Raw genomic sequence first — 22795 nt, 5'->3', positions numbered from 1 at the left:
TATAGATTTTATGCTCTGATTTAAGCCTTCAGAATTAAATAACAAATTTCAAAGCTTTTCAGATTCATAGCGCTTATGGGATTTCTGGTGCGATATGTGATTGATGCTGAGAAAACTTTTTTGTTGTGTAGTGCAAGGTAATGAATAGCTACATGTGAATTTACTTCCATCTTTGTGCATTGGTTGATCAACACATGCCTGTGGACCTGGGCACAGATAACAGAACACTCAGGTAGCGACCCTTGCTACAATTTGCCCGATAAGAAAACAACAGCAGGCACAGGTATGGGGTCATCAACAATGCTAAAAACCACCTAAGCACCTAAGCACTGCTTGTTGGGGAGCACTGGGGCTCTCTAACCACCTTTTTGATACCAGATTCCTGACGTTCTCTTTTCCCAAGGGATCTTCCTTGTGTTGGGGTGGCTCATCAGACAGAACCATAGACCAGGAAAAGTGTCAAGCATGGCAATGGGAAGAATTCAAAGACCCTGAACAGGATGGTGATGTTTGCTGTCGGAAAATGCCAGCAAAGAAAAGTATTTCTGAACATTTAATCATATAGAGTAAGTGCGTAGTTACGTGTAGTGGAGTTCCTTTTTTTGACCGGTGTTTTACTCGACAACACCCCAAATCTAATGCAGTGGTGACTGAGTCGCCACGTTCCCTTTTCTTTTAGACATGGGGATTGATATTGACATTGTACTGGATCCACGTGATTTGTGGACAGTAAGGTTCAAGAGCTAACTCAACTTTCTGGTTCTTTGCCATAATAGGGGAATGAAACGGCGTAATAGTGAATGCAGTACTCACGTTGCAGAAGCTCTTCTGGCCAATGGTGTAGCCAGCACAGACCATGTCATCTCGAATGGGTTTGAAGAGTGAGCTCTGTCGTAAGTGTGTCTGAAACATGGCATTACAATCCTTGGTATCGATGAGGGGAGCCTGCCCCTCCTGCAGCATCTGTGGTGGTGGCAAAATTGCTGCAAGATGAAAGGATGAATGAATAACTGAATGAATTAATAAAAGCTTGGATGATGAAATGACAAAAGAGGCATATCATTGTTTTCTTAGTGCTCCTTATCCATGTACCAAAAGGCACAGCTGAAGTGATATTTTATATTTTTGTGCTTTTACAGCAGAAATGTTTTTGAGTAGTTCTGTTCCTTAGGAAAATCGGTGCTCGTATTTCCATTCCTTTTTCCTAAGTATTCAATGCTTCATCTTTTTATATTTACTCCTAATGGTGTAACATATCAGCATCCACTTATTGGAAAAGATGCCTTACAGTGGGTCCCACTAGCAAACAAGCACTGGCAAAGTCAATAGGTCTTATATTCACAAGACTGAGCTTTTGTTTTTAGAAATGTTTTTTGTTAATCAAAGGCATGTGTCAAGAAACATGAAACACACAAAAGGTGATGGAACGATGCTTGCAATAAGTCTAACCACTGGCAATTACTTGGTGTAGCATTCCAACCCATTGTTCTTTTGCCCACCTTGCCACCTCAGATTATACCTAGCCATATGCAACTCAGCCTTGACCCTGATCCAATAGAAACACTACTACTTGAACTGCCGAGCCAGGTCCTTTCTGAACCGGATCACAAGCAACCCAAGACCTGCTTCACCCTGATTGGGCTCTTCAGTTGGGTGTAGCTTGGTCCAGTGGCACAGTGAGCAAAAGACGCATGACTGGGCATACCCTTGGCCACTTAGGGCTGTACATCAAACACACAAAAGGTGATGGGAGGATGCATGAAATAAGCCTAACCACTGGCAATCATTCGGGGTAGGGCTCCAATCCATTGCTCATTTTTTCCACCATGCCACCTGAGATCAGACCCAGCCAAATTACAAATCAACCTTGATCCTGTTCCAACAGGAACAATCCAACCCAAACTGCCATGCCAGGTCCTGCCTGGACTGGAACACAAGCAACCCAATGCCAGGTTTGCCCTGATTAATGCTTTTCAATCTGGTGTAGCTTGACTCCAGAGGCACAGTGAGCAAGGGGCCTAAGTCTGAGCAGACCCTTAGACACACATGACTAGTAGTCTTGCGATAGGAATTCTATTAAAAAAAACTCATTCCAAGATATACATTGTGACTCATGTACATGTGTGTGTCATGCCATGCACACATGACAAAAAGACTTCATGATGGGTGCGCACACATGTATCATGATTCATGGGTGCACAAGTGTTTTTTATTTAGCTTTCTGAAATGGCAGACATCCATGTTAGAACAGTAAATTGGAATGCAAAAAAAGTTTAAAAAGTGTGTGCGAAGTGCAAGAATGGTAGCAAGCAGCCCAGTAGGACTTTAATATTGCTGGGCCCATGTAAACAAATAAATAAACCCAAATATTAACCGTTGTTGTGAGAGAGAGCAGGGCGTGGAGCATAGGGGTGCAGCGGAGTAAAGGCGTTGCACCAGGGGGTGAGGCGAAAGAGAAAAAAGCAGGGTGAGAGAGGAAGGAAACACATGCACTCCCATGAACTGCTGAATACTAAATAAAAAAAAGAGTCCCCTAGGGTATGCAGTAGAAGGAAACAATGAATCCAATAAAAACACTGTGAGACAAGCAAGAATATGGAAGAAAGTCATGGACTCAAGGGCAGGCAACTGAGGGAGACAACAAATGTATCTAGCCATGAGCAAGGGGCTGACGCAAAACCCATTTGCCTACATTGCCCACAGACAGCCCACAGACAGCTAAAGCTAATGATATCTGTGGTCAGAGATGGACTTGCCTATAGAGCAATCAGGCAGTGCTTGACAGGTTGGTCGGAAACCTCGGTGTGTGACCCAGTTTTTTGGCTGTTTATGGGACTGTTCTTTGTACGGCTAGGCCATTTTTTACTGTTGATTTCCCTATTTAAACAAACTTTGCATGTAGCAGGATCAAATCTATGTAGTCTTCCATACCTCAAAAAACCCTTACACAGCGTGCCTTTATGATGAGTTAATAATTGCCTCACTTTGTGAACATGGGCCACTTATTTAGTTTTCTAATTAATTAATGGGGGTCAGTTTTATTTTGGTGCCTAGACCTATTTTCTGTTGTAGTCCGACCTGATTTGTATTCAAGACCTACAAAAGAAAAGCTGCTTTGGTCGAGGACCTGATGGATTCATTTTTACAATTACTCCAAACCTTGGATCATTTACACTGAAGTGCAAAGCAGGGAATTTTAAAAACCAGAGTGCTGCTAACATCTGTGTTGGTTATTACATTTTAGCACCTTATTTACATCAAGATATAAACAAAGTTACTAAAACGTTTTGTGCCATGCCTGTTTCATTTTGACACTACTTACCTAAACAATTACCACCAAGGAGACCTAAGGGAAACTGGTGCTAATAAAGGTGGAATGCAATTTGTATCTGTCGTTCACAGTACTTGTTTTTCTTGCACTATTTTTTGCTACAAAATGCACCCTCACATTGGGGCGAGGACTCATTTCATACTAAAGTATAGTCATTTCGGCTACACATATGAAGTTTTTTTGAGATCGCAAATAGCCAGATTCACAGTATCCGGCCTTTTGCAACTGCAAAAATGCTTTTTTTGATGGACAAATACCAAACTACAATTCTACAGAATCATGGTTTGGGTTTGCAAATTGGCATTTGGAAGAGGCGTCTTTTGGGCATCCCTTCGAAATATCGATTTGCTGCAGAGAAGAAAGAGGAGCTTTCTCACTGATTCGGGAAAAGAGGAGTTGGCTGAAGATGGCAGCGGGACTGCGCCGAGGAGCAAGGTCAGCTTCTCCTTTAAGGTGGACGAGCATCACCCCACTAAAAAAATGCCTTGAGAGATGGAGAAATAAAATGGTAATAGAGTTCATTTATTACCATTTTCAAAACCCCATCCCGAGCTCAGAGTCAGAACAGGGGCGGGCTTTCTGCTGCTGCCACTCAGGCAGCAGCAGAAAGCAGTGATAGGCAGGGTACTTTAAGTTTAAAGTGTGCATGTCTTTTTGGCTGGCCGCCTTGCAATGACCAGCCAGACATGCACATTTTAAACTTCTCTAAACCCAGCCCTCTAAGAGGGCTGGGTTAGAGACAGTATTGGGCTCCTGTGTCCTCGGGAGCGTCAAGAGAGGCCCCTCTCTCCAATCCTGGTGCTGCTCTCATACAGCATGAGAGTAACACCAGGATTAGTTACTGCAGTTTCCTTGAGCCTGCCTGCCTGGAAAGAAGGCCAGAGTGAGGAGGACGTCGTGCCAGGAAGGTAGGTGGAAGGATTTTTTTTTTTTACTTATTGTTTATGTTTGTCCCCCGCGCCTCACCATTCTCCTTACATACCAGCCTCTACTGCCTAGGAGGTAATGCAGCTGCAAGGACTATACCTTACCTGGTATCTTGAGCACTTTGTGAAGCTATCCAGTAGGGGATGGTAACTACATTCTGTGGATCAATCGGTGTGTTTGGAAGGAGTTGCTGGTTCATATGTCACCCAGGAGGCCTGTGTCGTGCAGAAAGTCTCTATCGCACTGGACATGTACTGTGGATGAGCTCTGTCACCTGAGGAGGGCTCTGGTGGCAGTAATGGTTAGGGCGCGCGCCAGCAGAGTCATCACAAGTGCAAGCTGTCTGAGGACGCAGAGATTGACAAGCCAGTAAGAGGAGTCATAAGAGGGGAGCAGCTGACAGACTTCCCCTGCTGCACTTTTCAGAGGAGTGAAGGTAGTGGGAGGTAGTGCCTATAGCATGCTTGTAGTTACAGCTGGTGGGGTCAACTGGTTATATAGAGACAGTGAGTGGTACATGTGCAACAATGAAAGTCTATGCATGCTGCTAACCTGTCAGCCCTAGGGTGGCTCTCCCACTAACCTTTTGCGTGCTTGGCTCCAATTTCGCTGAATTCATTTTTGTTAGCCTACGGTCTCTGTCCACTTTACCAATGCTAACCTGTGCTAAAGTGCTTGTGCTCCTTCCCTTAAACAAGGTTTAATTAACATATACCAAATAGGCATTTTTAATTTTCTTATAAGTCCCTTGTAGAGTGGTATTCCACATTTCCAGGGCCTTTAGATCAAATGCTACCAACAGCCCTGCAGCATTTATTGTGCCTCTGTTAGAAACTGGGTTTCTGGTTGGCAGAGGTATCCGCCCTGTCCAAGCAGGAGCAGCAATCCTAGCCATGGTAAGTCAGATGCACACCATAAATAAACCTGTGCTCACCCACTGGTAGCTTGGAACCAAGCCGCCAGGCTAAACTTAAGAGGCAACGTGTAAAGTATTTGTGCAACGCTTCAAACAGTAAAACTGTGAAAACACCACACCTGGTTGGAAAAATAAAGCTTAATGTATTGTACAAAACAAGGAAAAAATCCAATAGGTATAACCAAAGTTACACATTTTTAAAGAATAAATTAAAATGTGATGCCTAACAGCATAAAGCATTGACCCGGGCTATATGGTCTTGCTAGACGGGGTCATATACAAAAGTTCAGGCTGACCATGATGGATCGTGGGTCCATAAAAGGAACTCAGGACCTGACAGAGGAGTTTTAAATATATAACCCCCTCTGGCCCAAAAAAATCTTCTAAGAGTTTCCTGAGATATGGTCGAGCTCACACTGACTTTTAGGCGTTAGGTTGTCCTGATGAAGCATGACAACACTAGGGTTGCCTCCTTGCTCATTCAAAGGTGATGCACTATTCTAGCGTCACGTAGGGACATCCCACCAAGTTTTACAACTCACGTTTTACAGTTATCTGGGTCACCCGGATGAACTATTAGGGGAGTACTTTTTGTGTAATAGTGTTAAAACACGAGAGGGTGAACTCCCCTCGTGAGTTCCTCTCAGCCCTCCAAGAAGTGATAAAATTATCCTGCTTCACTTGTGTTAGTAGCTGTACTCTGCAGAGCCTGAGGTTGCACAGGTGGTACTCCCAGTTAGAAATGAAGACTGCAATCTCGTCTAGGTAGGCAGCACTAAAGTTCTCCAACCCAGCACAGACCTGGTTGACCAACAGGTGGAAGATGGCAGGGCGTTCTTCAATCCGAAAGGCATGAATCGGACTGAAAGTGCCCTTCCGGGGTTCAAGAGCACAGACCTCTTCTTAGACCCCTCGGTTAAGGCAATCTGCAATCTGCTAGTACCCAGACACTAAGTCAAACTTACTGAGCGACTTGGCAGCTCCAAGCCGATCTATGAGCTTATCAAGGTTTAAGGATGGGGTGAGCGTCAGTCTTGGTGACTGCATCAGTCCCATGGTAGTCCACACAGAACCTGAGTTTAGGTATGACACCTAAAGGTCAGCCTTGGGGATCAACACCAATGGACAGGACCAAGGGCTGCATGAGGGCTCAATAACCCCTAACACCAGCATCTTGGAGATCTCCTCCTTAATGCTGGCTCTTACCTTGTCAGACAACATACACATGTTGTTCTTCACAGGTGTAGTGTCCCCATTATCAATATCATGGGTACACCATGTAATGTGTCCTGGGGTAAGTGACAACAAAGAGTCAAACACCCCTTGTAACTGGCAGCAGTCTCTTTGATGGTCTAGGGTCAGTGGAGGGGAGAGTCTGACACCCTACACCAATCCATCCTGCTTCTAGGAACATATGTGCTTGGGGAGAGGTTCACCTCCTCCACCCCATCATCTGCAACCAGGAGCAAGGAAAATTCAGAACTCTCAAAGTGGTGCTTGACGAATGACATGAAGGACCCTTAATGGGTTCTTGGGAGTCTTACGGGCCACTGAGTAGGTGACCTCACTCTTGGGCTCCTTCACCTCATAAAGTCCAGACTAGCTGCCTTGCAGGGTCCTGGGCTCCACGGGCTCCATTACTCACACTTTTTGGCCAGGCTGACACTCCACCAGAGTGCTGTGCTGGTCATACCAGCATTTCATGTCCTCCTGGCTGGTTTCCAGATTTTCCTGGGTGAGCTTCTGTAAGCGCAATGTTTAGTAGCAGTGTGCCAGCATGTAGGTGACTATATCCCGGGGCGCTACCGGGAGCTTGCTCCCAGCCCTCCTTCACCAAACTGTGAGGTCCTCTCACAGGGTGCCCATACAGAGGCACAGAGGGGGCATAGCCAAACCCATTCTGCGCAACCTCCCTGTAGGTAAACAACAGGCATGGCAGGAGGATGTCCCACCTCCATCTTATAGGTACTGGATCATCCTCCTCCTCTTTCTCTGAGGTTACATTCAAGTAGCACAAGCGTCTGTCTAGGCACTCAGCATCTTTTGAAGCTTCGTGTTCCTGGTGGAGCTCTTTGCAGCAAGCCCAATTCCCTTGCAGAAATCCCTGTGTTGGGCCACAGTGTAATCCTCCAGGTTGGCCAGCACAAAGTTCGTTTTCTCTGTTGTGCAGATGTAGAACCTCCAGTCAGAGACATGACTTTAAGAATTTTTTTTAAATGCCAATCAAAGAGAACTGAAAAGAGATTCCTAACCACACAATGCGTTGATGAGTGGGTGTTTACTGGAGCAGCACTTTATACCCACTTCCAAGGGCCCAGAACTAGATTGCTACCACTTGGCAGGACAAGACAAAGAGTGCAGAGTACAGGTGCTGTTGTAGGTGAATTAGAAGTCTTTAATGTCTCCGAGTCTTCAATGAAAAGGCAAGCCAGCAAGCCCTTGGAGTAATTTTAGTTCTGCGTTGAAGCGATGTAGGTCTAGACCTTCTAACTCACAGGCTAGAGGGCAGCAGGCAGCAGGTCAGCACGGCAAATCAGGAGTCCAGCAGAGTAGCACATGCACTTTAGCACTGACTAGCAGTGGTAAAGTGCCCAGAGTCCTAAGGCCGGAAAAAATGAAGTCAGTAAAAACAGGTCTGAAGGCAAAAAGACAGGGTAACCCATGCCAAGGATACCCGATCTAACAGCCATCCACCTAAGTAGCACTCCTAAATTTGTCCCAGGCCTGCCATTGCAGCTTGAATACAGTGTTACACTGACAGGTTGGCCTGTAATTTAAAACCCCTGGCCAAGCCTTAAACTCCACTTTTATTACATATACGTCATACCTAAGGTAGGCCCTAGGTAGCTCATGGCACAGGGTGCCATGTAATTAAAAGGTAGGACATGTGCTTTTAGGTTTTACCTGTCCTGGTAGTGGAACACTCCCAAATATGTTTTTCATGACTGTGAGGCTTACCCCTCTCATAGGATAACATTGGGATTCTTTACTACATTTAATAAGCTGTAATTCCTAATTGAGAGGAGGTAGATCTGTCATGTTTAGTAATTATGGAATTGTAATGATAAATCCTCTTTAATGGCAAAGTCAGATTTATGGTTACAAAAAATACTACTTTTAGAAAGTTGTCTTTTTCCTGCTCTTAGACTTGTGTGCCTGCAGCCTCCCTCTGACACACGTCTGGGGAGTGTGACAGCTGGGCTTTGTATATTCCCTCTATTCAGCCACACATAATGGGAGCTTAGGTGTGACTTGATGGGCATCCTGGGAGGATGGGAGGGAGGAGCTCGGCACAGTTTGACACCTATACTGGAATAGGATGCGTCCTGTACCCACACACTGGGCTGCATGCCCCCCTGTTGTGAGTCTGTAGCCAGGGTAGGTAAGGGAGAACCTCTGCACACTTCAAAGACCCTTCCTTGAACACTCCCAAATTTCAAAGGCACCACTGGGTATAAGAACTGGACCTCAGACCCTATCACTTCACTACACTTCTGGACCTGTGGATGTCCTGCCAGGAAGAAGGACTGCTGATCTGCTGAAGGACTACCACTCAGCTGGACTGCTGCTCTGGAAGAACTGCTTTCTTTCTGTGCTGACCTGCTGCCTTCCTGGTCTGGGGGAGAAGGACTGGACGTGCATCACTTAACCCCCAGAACCCGGAGTGACTCCAAGGGATAGTTGGTTGGCCTTGTGATCTGAAGTTTCAGGGACTTAAACAATTTCCAATTATCCTGCTTCTGCACCTGGACTCTGCCATCTGTGAGTCTGCCCTGTCAAGTGGTGCCACCCCAGTCCTGGACCACTAGAAGAGGGCCTTAGGTGCTTGCTTCAGCCAAACCCTTCCATCTTCTCTCGAACCGGCGCATCAGCGTCGTTGCATGGCTAGAACTGGCGCATCACCCCTGTTGCATGACCAGAACTGGTGCATCACCTCTGTTGCATGGATCGACCCGGCGCATTGTCTTTGGAACTACCACAGAGCAACCCTCTCCTGGCTCGAGGTCTTTGCATCTCTTTCAAGGACAGCCTCGATGGCGATGCTGAAAATTCTGCATCACAGTCCCTGCCCTCACCGGAGCCAATACACTGTTGCATGGACCAGGACCAGTGCATCCCTACCACTGCGAGGATCAACACAGGCACATCGCTTCGACATCGAAGTATCGCTTCTATTACACCCTGCATCCGCATTGCCAACAGGATCTTCGACATCGAAGCAACCTGGACCAGGGAACAGCCTGGTCCCTGTTGCCGGTTTGTGGTCCATCAGGGTCAGCCTGAACTTTTGATTTTGTCCAGGTCTAGTGCAACCAGATATTCCTTGTTGGGGCTTTGCGCTTTGGTGGTACTATCACCTTCTTTAAAAATCAATATGTCTGGTTTTACTTATTGGATTTTTGTCATTTTAGTGTCACATAATTTATTAAGTTTAATCTATTTTTCTGATTTAGTATAGGATTTTTATTTTATTGTGTTTTAAATATATTAATGTTTGTGAGCTGCATAAATACTTTTGACATTGCCTGACTGCTTGTTTTTCAAACTACCCAGGGTTAAGTACAGTTTCATTTAGTGACTTTTTCTAGTTCACTCTGCAAGGAATTGTGACTGTTCCTTGGCCAGTGCTTACACCCTTGTCAATTAACAACTCCATTTCTCACAAATTAAGGGGGCTACAGAGAATATACCTTAAGATCCCGAGCGTAGGTGGGATCTTCTCAAAGAGCATAAGTGGGGGATTGTGAGGAGAGCCTCAATAATCTCTCCAACTGAGGTGTCCTGTGGGGGTCTTGAGCCTAGGGGGCAGGCGGGGTTCCTCCCAAAAAGCAGATGCAGGATTTATTCAAATTACCCTGTATCGGAGAAGGGCAGCAGTGCCCGAGGCGGCAGAGGGCACCTTCAGAGAACCAAGGCCATGAAGCACTCTCAGTCAATGTTAACTGATGTCCCAATAAAAACTAAAGTTAATACCTCACTGAATTCCTACTTTGGAAATCATGGCCAGTAATAGGGGGATTGCAAGAAAAAACAGGTAGAAGCAGTCTTTGGAGTTTAAGCAGCAGCCCACAGGCAGGCCCGGACTGGCCGTTGAGGGCACCGGGCAATCCCCCGGTGGGCCGCATGGTTGGGGGCCGGTTTTGGGCCCCTTGGGCCGTTTTTGTTACAGGGCCGTTATGCTGCAAAAACGGCCCCGTAACAAAAACGGCCGAAAACCGGCCCTGTCAGAGAGCGCGGTCGCACCTCTCCCCCCTCCCCTCTCCTCACGGAGGGGGGGGAAGGGGGCCGGCCGAGCACTTTGCCAGGGCCGGTTCTGGTTCCCAGTCCGGCCCTGCCCACAGGAGAGAACATCGAAAGGTTATAATGACCCTTCTATAAATCGGTTGGGCAAATAATATATCATGCCCTACTACCTCAGGAGTCTCCGGGGAGTGATCCTTCTTTGGCCACTAGAGGTAACATTTGGAGTTCCACTGGAGAATAAATATCAGTTTTTATGTAGTTCAGCCGACGGGGTCCCTAATTTGGATAGTTCTAGAGGTCAACTAGAGAAAATCTCACCTGACCCAGCAGGGCCCCTAGTGGGTTTAAACACGGTTTAGCAGAACCCTATGAACCTTCGTCTGGAGGTGCAGAAGGGTTTCACAATCCCATAATCAAATCAGAAGGGCATTTCGAAAGTCTGTCATGCCCTAGAGGCCAAGTTATATGATGTCTGTGAGAGGACTAGACTAAGGCACTAAAGGCAAGTATGGCTAATGTGGACCAAGAGGTAAGGAGAAATATATCTGATTTGAAGACTCCTAAATTACAACACCACTGTGCTCTCCATGCCACTGGAGTCAAGCTGTCCTGGCTGGTGAGGGGTGAAACCCCAAAACCGGGCCTAGGATGTTTGTTTCTAGTCCAGGGATGACCTGGCATGGCAGTTCGGGCTGGACTGTCCCATTGGGCACAGGGTCAAGACTGATTCGCATATGGCTGGGCCCAAATTGGAATGGCATGGTGAGCAAAAAAACAATGGATTTAGGCCCAGATCTCTGACCGGGGTGAATGTATGATATTGTTCTGCATTCTGTCTATCAATTGTTCTTTTTGCTATTTTTAGTATGGGCAGAGAAGTGGTAAGCTTTTAGCTGGGAAGTCAAAAGCGGAAAGAGGGCAACATTATATAGAGAGTCTGATAGTAGATGACAATGGTCAGGAGTCAGAAGATATGGACAGGATAGAAGAGTTTCCCTTAACTGGTTTGGGGACCTGTATTCTGAAGTGAGCAGCTCCGGGATATCACACCCAAGTGAGTGGTTAATGGGGATAAGGCTCCCGGTGCTATTGTGTGTAGAACAAGAGCTTCTGGGGCAAATCACTGAAGAAGCAATTATCTCACAAATCAACAGAACCCATAGTGAGGGGGGGGGGGCAACAGGCACGGCTGCACTACCAGGTGAATTCTATAGGACTATGAAAGAGGTAATAGTCCCAGTATGGAAGGAGTTGTTCTACACATTGCTGGCAGGAGGATCAATCGTCCCTCTATTCTCGAACAAAGCAGTAATAACCTTACTTATGAACTAATAAAAATCCTAAGAAGGTGGACTCTTATAGGCCCATCTCCCTATTAAATTATGATTATTCAGTCTTTGCAGGGATTTTTAGCCAGGAGACACTCTTTGGTAATAAGTAGTATAGTACATCTAGACCAGAAGGCATTTGTGCCTGGGAGACAGCTGCATAATGTTACCCATCAATTGATATAGTCTATCAACTTGGACATTGCACATTCTGATCCTTTGGCTATTGTGACTATTAACACAGATAGGTCCTTCATTAGGGTGAGTTGGGTATACTTATAAGAGGTCTTAGACATATTTGGCCTTTTTTATGGGTTTATTGAATCACTTAAGTCAAATAAAGCTTTTTTCTGCTGTTATTAAAGCAGTCATAAAAGCACATATAATCGATTACAATTCATGGCTATTTGACTTTGATTTTGACTTTGAATCGTTTAGGGCTCGGTATGCAGCACCATCAACTACAATTTTGGTCAACAAGAGACTGACAACAAGAATTAAAAGAGGGGGACACAGCAGGGCTATCCGCTTTCCACTTTGCTATTCAATCTGTATATAGAGCCCTTAGCGTAGGTTATCAAAGGTGGATGATGAGATTGCACTTTATGATGATTGGAACTACATGATTAAGGTCAGTCTCTATGCTGACGATATTATCCTGTATACAAGGAACCCACAGAAAACAGTGGGGCATATCAAAGATATTACTGGCTTATTTGGGGCCTTCTGCCATAAATAAGGAAAAGACAGAGGTAATAGCATTACATTTAGACAGCATAGAGAGGTGTTATGAGACAAAGATAAGATGATTGGGCATTGCAGTCACACATAAGCAAAAGAGATGCCAAAATACAACCGAAGCATGGTGAGGAAGGAGATCGAGGTACTATTAGCAAGGTGAGAGCATCTTCTATCAGTGTACTATGATAGGGCACATTTAGTTAAAATGGTACTACTGCCTAAGTTAACCCTTCAGTTTGATAAGATCCCTCTTTTGTACCCCAATGACTGTTTAGCCAGGATACAGGTGAGACCAGGGTGTTTCATATGGGCTTCCTAGAGTTGTAGGTTACGTTGAAAGTAAGAAGAGGGAGGTGTAGCCCTTCCAGCTGTTTACCTTCATTGCCCCTCCTTCCAATTTAGGAATTGTAGAGAGCGGCGATGACTCCAGTAGGGGTATACTGCATGCAGCTATAATAAACCTGATGGGGCAGAATGGTTTGGGGATCCCAGATGTTTTAAGAAGGTACGGTTGAAGGTAATATGGGCTTTCTTGGAAGTGTGGTATAGTGTTAGGACAATCTTATGACTAGATTACGATTATGAGTTTACTCCTATCTGGAAATCCCCTGGCACGTCACCTTTTTTAAGGATACGTTGAGTGACCCACTGATCAATGCGGGTATAAAGTACTGGGGGCAGCTGCATGCAGTTCTATATATAATCTCCTGGGAGGGTTTATAGGAGGAAACCAAAGGTACTATCTCTTAGTATAAATACTGGCCAGTTGACCTCTTGTAGGTCAGGGTAAAAATGAGCAAGTAGGGCAGGTTGGTACTTTGAGGATAGACTTCAAGGCATTAAGCCAATAAACAAGGAAGTATGCATGTGGAACTAGAAATTAGTTAAGGAAGATAAGGACAAATTTAAAGTCCTGACCATTCGTGGAAGGATAGCTGCTGGCAGAGGAACAACTGAACATCTGGTAGACTTCACTGCGTCTCCTTTACTCTATAGTTAAATTGGCTAACCTCAGGAAAAATCACTTATTTGTGCTCCACAGAATCTACGTGACTCAGAGGAAGTTGCAATTGCGCTAAAGGTGTCACCCCTTGCTGCACTAGGTGTGGGGTGGATAATGCTAATGGCATACACCCTTGTTTCCTGCTACAGGCTGCTTAGTTTTTGGGATGGCATAATAGAGCAGTTTTCGAGATTGTCGGCATCTATACAATGTTAAGCCTTGTCTTGATTTTGCTTGGAACTAATGCTAAGAATGATGTGTACACATCTTACTATCACAAAAGATTATTTCTTTATTTGATCTTGCTGGCCAAGAGGAAGATTTGTGTAAATTGGTTGAAGCCTTGTCTAAGTAACTGGATAAAGGCGGTGGGCAGAACATGCAAATTGGACTTGGATTGTAACAGAAGTTTTAAGAGTGAGTGTAAAGGACTCAGTGAGAAATACAAAGCATGGCGAGATTGCAAAACTGATTCTTTTTTGGCCTATGGGTGAGTCAAATTTGAATGTATGTGGAGGTGTAAGGTGGTTTCTGTTTAACTCCTCAACTGGGCTGTAATCATGTCAGATGGTCAAAGGACAACACTCAGGTTGAGGTCCATTGTCTCTGAAGGTGTATGAAGAGAGAAAAAAACAATTTGCAGTAGTATATATTAATATTTTGCAACCAAACTACAGTCACAAAACATTGAGAGGCATATTTATCAATGTGTTTCATCGCCCTTGCGCCACACGGTGGGGGGGGGGCTCAAGTGTGACAACACTAAATAAGATTTAACAAGCCACCACAGGCCACCGTGCATAGCCCTGCATGGCTTGATAAACCTGTAATAATTCAATGCAGCGCAAATCGCTGCCCCAGGGAGCTGTTCCATTTGTGGAGTGTGGGTGTTCCCACGCATCCACCCATGATTTTGGCACATTACCAGATTTACCAACACTGGAAAATCTGTGAATGCATCAAAATGCTAAGCCTCCCCAGGGGAGGTGCAACAAGTAGAAATATTTTTATTTCTTCTCTTTGTTTCCTCTTCCGTTGCACACTTAGAAATAGGAAAATGCCTCTGAGGATTGTTTTTGTGCAGGAATGTGTCCCTTCCTTTGCAAAAACAATTGTGCCTATAATGCAGGCACCCTTGCACCATGCTGCAAGGGTGTCTGCATTGGCGCTAGGCAGCCAAAAGGGCACCAGGCCAAGGAAAGGACAGGAATGGCTGTATCATGTTGAATACAGCGCATTCTTGCCCTTTCACACAGCACAGCAAACTGCCTTGCTGCATTAAATAGTGGTAAATATGCCCCTACTTTTTTACTGACTACTGAGCTGTAGTGGTAATCATTTGTAAATGAGAAGGGGGCCATGATCATGTAAAAAAATTATGTTTTAAGAGCAGTCAGTGGTTCTGCAAACCACTGCCTACTCTTGAAAAATACTTTTAAAGCATTTCAAATCTATACTACTATTATAAAGAGAGAACTTGCACCTTTTGGCCAGGTAAACTCGGGAACCACAGCGCCAATCTACACACCCGATACATCTATGAAAATGTCAGGGTGTGTAGATGGGCATAGGCTATATAAATGTTTAAAAAAAAGTAAATTAAAAAAATTACGTTTGTAAACAAAGTAGTCCCCTGAAAGTAGCGCCGGCCGGGACCTAGCGCTGGCCGCAACGTGACGTGCGTGATGATGACGAAGAAGGAGGGCGGTGCAGTGACGAGCAGTGAGCAGTGAGCAGTGACGGTGCAGTGAGGAGCGGTGGCACAGGTAAGGAAAGGGAAAGTGAGACTGTGATGCAGGGGGAGGAAAGAAGGAGGCAGCAGTAAATGAAAATGTTGGGGCGGGAGGGGGGCGCGAGTGAGTCTGGGCGGGAGGGGGACACGAGTGAGTCTGGGCAGGAGGGGGGCGCGAGTGAGTCTGGGCAGGAGGGGGCGCGAGTGAGTCTGGGCGGGAGGGGGGCACGAGTGAGTCTGGGCGGGAGGGAGTCGGTCCGGGAGGGGGTCGGGGCGGGAGCGGGTGTACTGCCCCCATCCCCTTTCTGCCCCAGGCAACGCTGGGGCGGGCTGCTAGTTTTTTATATAAATGCATCTTGTTTCCCTTTAAGGAAAACGTGCTGCATTTAGAAGAAAAAGGTTGCTTTATTTAATAGAACCACAGACATGGTGGTCTGCTGACCCCAGCAGACTACCTACCATCCCTGTGATGGCTATCATTCCTAATGGGTCGCAAACTGCGATCTACCTGATTAATATTCATGAGTTAGGTCGATTTGCGACCCACAAAGTATCTCTAATTTTAAATTAAAACTTTGACATATGAAGAATAGCTATTCCCTAATAGTGATTCACAGAAAATCGCAATTAGGAAATCGCTATTCCTAATGTTAGTACATCTGTCCCTAAATGCTCTATTTGCATTTTTACACGTAATTTTACATAATTTCCTCAAAATGTTAGTAATTACATAAAAGCAAATTATTCAATTCCCGCTCAACTACACCTGTAGCTGGAGGGAAGATGAAATACACGCCACTAACTTCAGGTCATCCTAAAATAATCATGCAGTAAATCAGCTTGTAATAAAAACATAGGTAGCCATTAGGAAAATTGATTAGGGGCGTTTTTTTTTGAGGAGTTACCCTTTGAGTCACTTTATCTGCCAAGTTATTGATTATTTTAGTAACAATTCTTACTTACAATATTAACTGAAGAATAAATAAAAAAACGTATCAGGGTTCTCTTTTTCACTTCAGATGAAACATCCTCACACAGGTTTGTCTGACTCCTAACACCCTCAGCATGCACAACTGAGCAAGAAGTATGAGCCTGTTATGCTTTTCTCTGAAAAGAAGTCGCAAATTGCATTTGGGACTCAGTAAGTCTACCAGTTGTCACCCAATAATTTTGTGAAACACAGCAACCTTGGCAAACTTATGCGGATAAATCACCCAACAAACACAATGACAGTCCCAACAATGCCCAGGGAGGCTGAAGCACCTTTTCTTTATGGCTGAGATACCCGCCACCCCCTCTCAACACAATCCCAAAAAGGAGGGAAACCGGAAACAGTTCTTGAAGTTTTTGGAAGTGGGAGGGAGTGACCCTCCCGGCCGTATTTATTAAAACAAAATTAAAAACATTAAACGTTTCATGTTATGTACAATTTCATTACCACATTGCGATGTTTGGCTAACCTTAACATATTCTCTAATACAGAGGTTCTCCTAGCCGAACTAGCATCCTACAAAACATTCTCTAGAAATATTGAAATTGTACATCCTAACGTTTAAGGGCCAACGGCAAGGTCATAACCGGTGTCAAGATCCCTAACCAGACTTACCCCTCCCACTTGGGAGGGGCGACAGCACGGAGGCTTACCTCAAGTGCAACTACTACCAATTTCCCTTGACTTGACGGGGGCACTTAAGAACTCGACGCCATTTAAAGGTCGTACGAAGACTCGTGTGAGGTATCTAGAAGGTATCGTAGACCTCCCCCCAACCCCACACAACTTACCGCATCTGCCGTCGCAGATGTCACTGGCCCCGGGAAATTCCCCAGGAGGGGGCTGTAACCCCTCCTACACAGGAAGGGGCCTTGACCGCCTTTCCTTTACTTCCGGCGACCCATCCTTAGAAGGGACCGCCTCCCCATTGAGGGGCCAATGGCCACCTCACCCGAGCGCTCCCATCCGTGTTGGGTGACGCCCACTCATAGGGATCTTCTAATTAGTGCTCACCGATCATGACCTTACCGCCTACCAACAATAAATACGACAATGCTAATAAACCTAAGAAAAAATTGTTCACTACGACCGAACGAGCATGTTTCAAAAATTAACACTATATCTGAATCACAGTAATCGCAAAATCTACACAACGTACACCAATCTTTATTATCATCAACATGATATAATCACAACCTGTAAACGAAAACAGAATGTTAATCAACTTTATTACAAACAACTGGCTGTCCTCAGGGGCTGGTGGGTGGGTCAAAATTGGCTCTTCGTTCTGTCCCGAGCTCACGTGTAGCGAGGAGGTGCAGCTTCAGAGCACAAGAACAAGAGGACGTCTTCTGGTCTTGCGTTCCTTTTATCCGTCTTCGGGGCGGGCGAAAACCCGCCCCCGCCTGCCCTGAGGGCGTGGCTGGCTGCGTCAGTGTCTAGGCCAGCCCACTCTAGGGCGGGAAAGAGCGCGCCCCGGCTACGCCGCTTCGGGCATACCAGCCGAGACGCGTCTCCCGCCCAAAAATGGCTTCCCGGGGGGATCGAGGTACTCCGCCATACGTTCGGGGGGACCGAGTGGTCGCCCCTTTCCATATAGCTGAGATACCCGCCACCCCCTCTCAACACAATCCCAAAAAGGAGGGAAACCGGAAACAGTTCTTGAAGTTTTTGGAAGTGGGAGGGAGTGACCCTCCCGGCCGTATTTATTAAAACAAAATTAAAAACATTAAACGTTTCATGTTATGTACAATTTCATTACCACATTGCGATGTTTGGCTAACCTTAACATATTCTCTAATACAGAGGTTCTCCTAGCCGAACTAGCATCCTACAAAACATTCTCTAGAAATATTGAAATTGTACATCCTAACGTTTAAGGGCCAACGGCAAGGTCATAACCGGTGTCAAGATCCCTAACCAGACTTACCCCTCCCACTTGGGAGGGGCGACAGCACGGAGGCTTACCTCAAGTGCAACTACTACCAATTTCCCTTGACTTGACGGGGGCACTTAAGAACTCGACGCCATTTAAAGGTCGTACGAAGACTCGTGTGAGGTATCTAGAAGGTATCGTAGACCTCCCCCCAACCCCACACAACTTACCGCATCTGCCGTCGCAGATGTCACTGGCCCCGGGAAATTCCCCAGGAGGGGGCTGTAACCCCTCCTACACAGGAAGGGGCCTTGACCGCCTTTCCTTTACTTCCGGCGACCCATCCTTAGAAGGGACCGCCTCCCCATTGAGGGGCCAATGGCCACCTCACCCGAGCGCTCCTATCCGTGTTGGGTGACGCCCACTCATAGGGATCTTCTAATTAGTGCTCACCGATCATGACCTTACCGCCACAGGTCCGGATAGTTGACCGGCTATCCGGACCCCCCACAAAACTCCTACCTAAAGGTCATGCTTTAACGTCTTTAACCATGCTAAGAAGTCTCCTATGAGTAACTCATTTCCCACCCGCGACAAATGCACACCATCCCCCAAATACATACTGTCGTCGTTAATACAACCATGCGAGATAGAATGCAATGTTTTGGATCGGAACAGCCTATTCACTTTGTTATTAAGTTTCCTAACAGAATGGTTCAAAGCGGGAATCGAGATAGCCCCCCGCCACACTTTTCGTGGGATTATATGAGACCACGCAATTATGCACCCCGGAACTCTCCTTGCCAACCAACTTACAGTGGAAAGCATTGCCTCTAGGAGGAGTCGTCTACCGGTGGTGACCAAATCATTGCCCCCCAAATGTACTATGACAATAGACGGCGGTGACCTCGTCCGCCCTAACAAACCCTCAAAGAATACCTGAAACTGGTCAATACAGAGGCCGCCTCTTCCGTAGAAGGACACCCTGTACCCGTATTCCCCAGCTACGTGAATCATGTCACCTGCTTCGAATACGTCTGCGGCCCGCCTCACGTATGAGTGGCCCACGACCCACACCTCCTTTCTCACAGCCGGTGATGTCTGACCGCTGGCCTGGTGTTGGGTCGACTGCATAGTCCGCCCTGCCTCGTAGGCTTGCGCAACTGAAAACCAAACAAAAGACAAACAGCGTGAGTAAACCAGTACAGCCTCACAACATGTGCAACCGCACATATCTCTTATAACAATTGGAGGACCAACGCCCCACTCGTTTTACTTGTTCAACATCAAGACCCCTGGCTGTAGCTTCAGTGGCAGCCCCTATACGAAAGGAATGGGTCCCGAATTCGCCCGGGTCTAAGCCAGCTGCGGTAATTGACATCGCGAGCACCCGCTGAAACTGAAATTTCGTCAGTGGGGTGGCGTCCGCGTGCCTCAACAATGTCCCTCCCCATGATGCCACCCTTCGTGCTAGGTAATCCTCTAAACACTGTACCGGGCACATGGAGGACCCGGGAATTCTGCGAATGATCGTGCAGTCTCCCATCCCATCTTGATCGGTCTTGGACCTGACAAAGGAGACAATCATCGCTTCACCCCTGATCTGAACGTGTTCCCGGCACAAACCCCCCACGACATCCTGTTTGTTCCTTGCAACCAGCTCACTTATCCTCATCGCCCCGTGAAATGCCAGCGTAAAAGCAGCTCGGAACAAACACGTCTCGAACTGAGACGAGCATGTGGTAGGGAGTGTGGCCAGCAACTGGGACAACCTATCCAGACCTATCGGGCGCCTTTCATCTACTTTGCGACCCTCAAGGCGTTGCCACCCACGCAGCGCCTTTTGCACCACAAAAGACGCTGTCGGGTCCTGGATATTATGGGCCCTGGCAACGAAGGAAATGGCAGCACGATGCCTCTGGGCCGTTGCCACCGACTTCCCAGCCCTACGCAAGGCCATCAGAAAATGTACTACCCATTCCTCCTGACCCCAAAGCCCTTCTCTCTCACACCCCAAAAAGGCTAAATAGGCCCGGAACGCCCCTTCATATGCCTTCCTCGTCCTTGGTGCTAGACTCTCTCCCACGAGGTGACGAAGTTCGGGGCACCGAGAGACCAGAGAGCTTCGGGGAAGGGTGCCGGCTCTGGGTCCGCTGATGGAAGGAAACCCCAGAAAGCCTGCATTTGAAAACGAGACAGTGCGTCAGCCGCCTGATTCATCACCCCTGGGACATGTTTTGCTCTGAATATCACGTTCAGTTGCATACACAGTAAGACAATTTCTTTGAGCAACCTTAAAATCAGCTTACAACGTGCTGCCTGACTATTGATGCATTCTACAACGGTCATATTGTCAGACCAAAACACGACAGAATGATCTTTGAACCCTTTGGGCCAGGTTCTGAGGGCCACCAGGATGGGAAACAGCTCAAGGAAAGCAATATTACTCGTCAGCCCCCCATCATGCCACCATGTGGGCCACCTTTGTGCCGACCATTTTGTGCCAAAAATGGCACCAAAGCCCATGCTTCCTGCTGAATCTGTCCATAGGCCCAGCTCTTCAGAGGACACGGCTGGTTTGTTCCAGACGACTCGACCATTGAAGTCCGCCAAAAATGCTAACCAAATACGCATGTCTTGGCGGACCTCGGCCGATAATCTCGTGCGATGATGACCCTCCTTCAGGCCAACCATCGCTTGTGCAATTGAACGGGAAAAGGGGCGGGCCATTGGGATCACCCTCAGGGCAAAATTCAACTTCCCCACCAATTGTTGCAATTGATTCAGCGTAACTTTAGATGCATTTATACATACTTGCAGGGCTGCCCTGAATTTCGACACTTTGGCAGCTGGCAAACGAAAACAACCCTCACTAGAGTCCAACTCGATCCCCAGAAACTCGAGACAAGTCGTGGGACCCACAGTTTTACCTGGTGCCAATGTCACGCCAAATTGACCCATTAACACACAAAATTCAGACAAGGCCTGGCCGCATTCGTGATTTCCTGCGGGCCCAAGGAACAGAAAGTCGTCAAGGTAATGCATTACATTTCGGAATCCCGTTTTCTTCGAGAATACCCATTGCAGAAACGTACTGAATTTCTCGAAATATGCACAGGATATAGAGCATCCCATTGGCATACACCTATCCATGTAATACGATCCCTGAAACATGAATCCCAGAAGACGCTGGTCGTCTGGGTGTACCGGGAGCAACCGGAACGCTGACTCGATATCTGATTTCGCCATCAACGTCCCAGGCCCCAGGCGATTCAAAATGGCCACTGCTTCGTCAAATGATGCGTATCGCACCGAACATACCTCTGGATCGATTGCATCGTTCACCGAAAGACCATGTGGAGCTGACAGATTATGAATTAAACGAAACTCACCTGGGTCCTTTTTGGGGACCACCCCTAACGGAGAACAGACAAAGTACGGGACTGGGGGTACACTATACGGGCCGTCGACCCGTCCCCTGCTAACCTCTTTCTGAATTTTTTCTCGTACTACACATGTATGCTGCAAGACGGAAAGTTGATTCTTGCACGTCCCGACACCCTGAAAGCCCCCCACCGGGATGCGGAAACCATATGTAAAACCGTTCCGCAGCACCCCAGCAGAAGAACGATCTGGGTATTCACTGAGCCAGGGAATCATTGCCAAGGTATCAATCGGGGTTGGTAAAGGCGCCCCTCGGACCATATTAGACCTGTTTGGCGCCTCCTCTACCCCCATTCTCACCCGTCCTGGCTCTGCACGAGGACTCAGGATGGGACGACCCGCAGGTACTGCATTCATGTTTGAATTTACACGATCCCGGAGGCCTGGTACATTTACCCTTGTTGAAATTGAAACAGAAACCCCTTTTTCCTGTATTGCCGGCAGGTCTCGAGTAATCGTCGGTGCTCGTACCTGACCGAAAGGGCGTCCCCGCATTTTGGCGGGAGTATTCAACAACATTGCTACCTACTAACGGCATTTTTAACATTCCTGACTCTTTCATTTTATCCCATGTCAAAGAATCATAACAGTCCCACGTTAAACTCTTGTTATGCTCCTTTTCTTTCCTGAAAAGGTTGTCATAACAGAACCAATGGTTACCTTGATACGCTGTCGAGTAACCCATAATTCGTGACTGGTAAATTGGAAACTCGGGAAGCAACTCGGGCCTACGTTCCCCCAATATGGATGTAAAAATTCCCCACGCATTGCCCCAGTTGCCAATATTCTCATTTACTTTAAAGGCGGCCATCTTTGCGCGCCAAACACTCGGATGCATTAGGTCCTTCTGACTCTTAACATGCTCCATTTCGTAATGATCGACAAGCAAGGAGAAAATATTCACATATTCCCCCGCCCAAATCTTTTCCTTTACTGCCAAAGGAACATGTTGCCCCAATTTCTCTCTACGAGAGGGTACTGACTCATCCCTTGCGATCGGCAATGGCCGCTTACCTGAACCGGACGTAGTTTCCGCCACTTGTGGCTTGTTTATCACCGCAGCCGGTGCGGGCACTTTGGCTGCCTCTCTTTTTTCCCGCAACTGTTTCATCAGCGCCTGTGCCTCGGCTGCCGTGGCGCCCTCACTACTATCACCCAACCACGCTGCTAGCTGTGCTGCCAGCTCGGGGGGCATATCCTCATTGGATGTCGGGGTGACGACAACGGGGATCGGATTCCCCTCCATCGGTACCGGGGTCGGC

The 22795-nt window shown here is 46.8% G+C and overlaps 1 protein-coding gene across 1 annotated transcript in view; it reads right to left on the bottom strand.

The window, feature by feature from the left end:
- Positions 1-22795, bottom strand: part of LOC147703593 (uncharacterized) — a 187145-nt gene that overhangs the window by 22434 nt on the left and 141916 nt on the right. Inside the window, exon 4 of the mRNA XM_086929521.1 lies at positions 814-983. Coding sequence (XP_086785647.1) covers positions 814-983 — 170 coding nt within the window. The remainder of the gene's footprint in view (positions 1-813; positions 984-22795) is intronic.

This window comes from Lissotriton vulgaris, chromosome 7, assembly GCF_964263255.1.
Source record: "Lissotriton vulgaris chromosome 7, aLisVul1.2, whole genome shotgun sequence".
Classification (NCBI taxonomy): domain Eukaryota; kingdom Metazoa; phylum Chordata; class Amphibia; order Caudata; family Salamandridae; genus Lissotriton; species Lissotriton vulgaris.
This window is presented reverse-complemented; position numbering and strand designations above follow the sequence as displayed.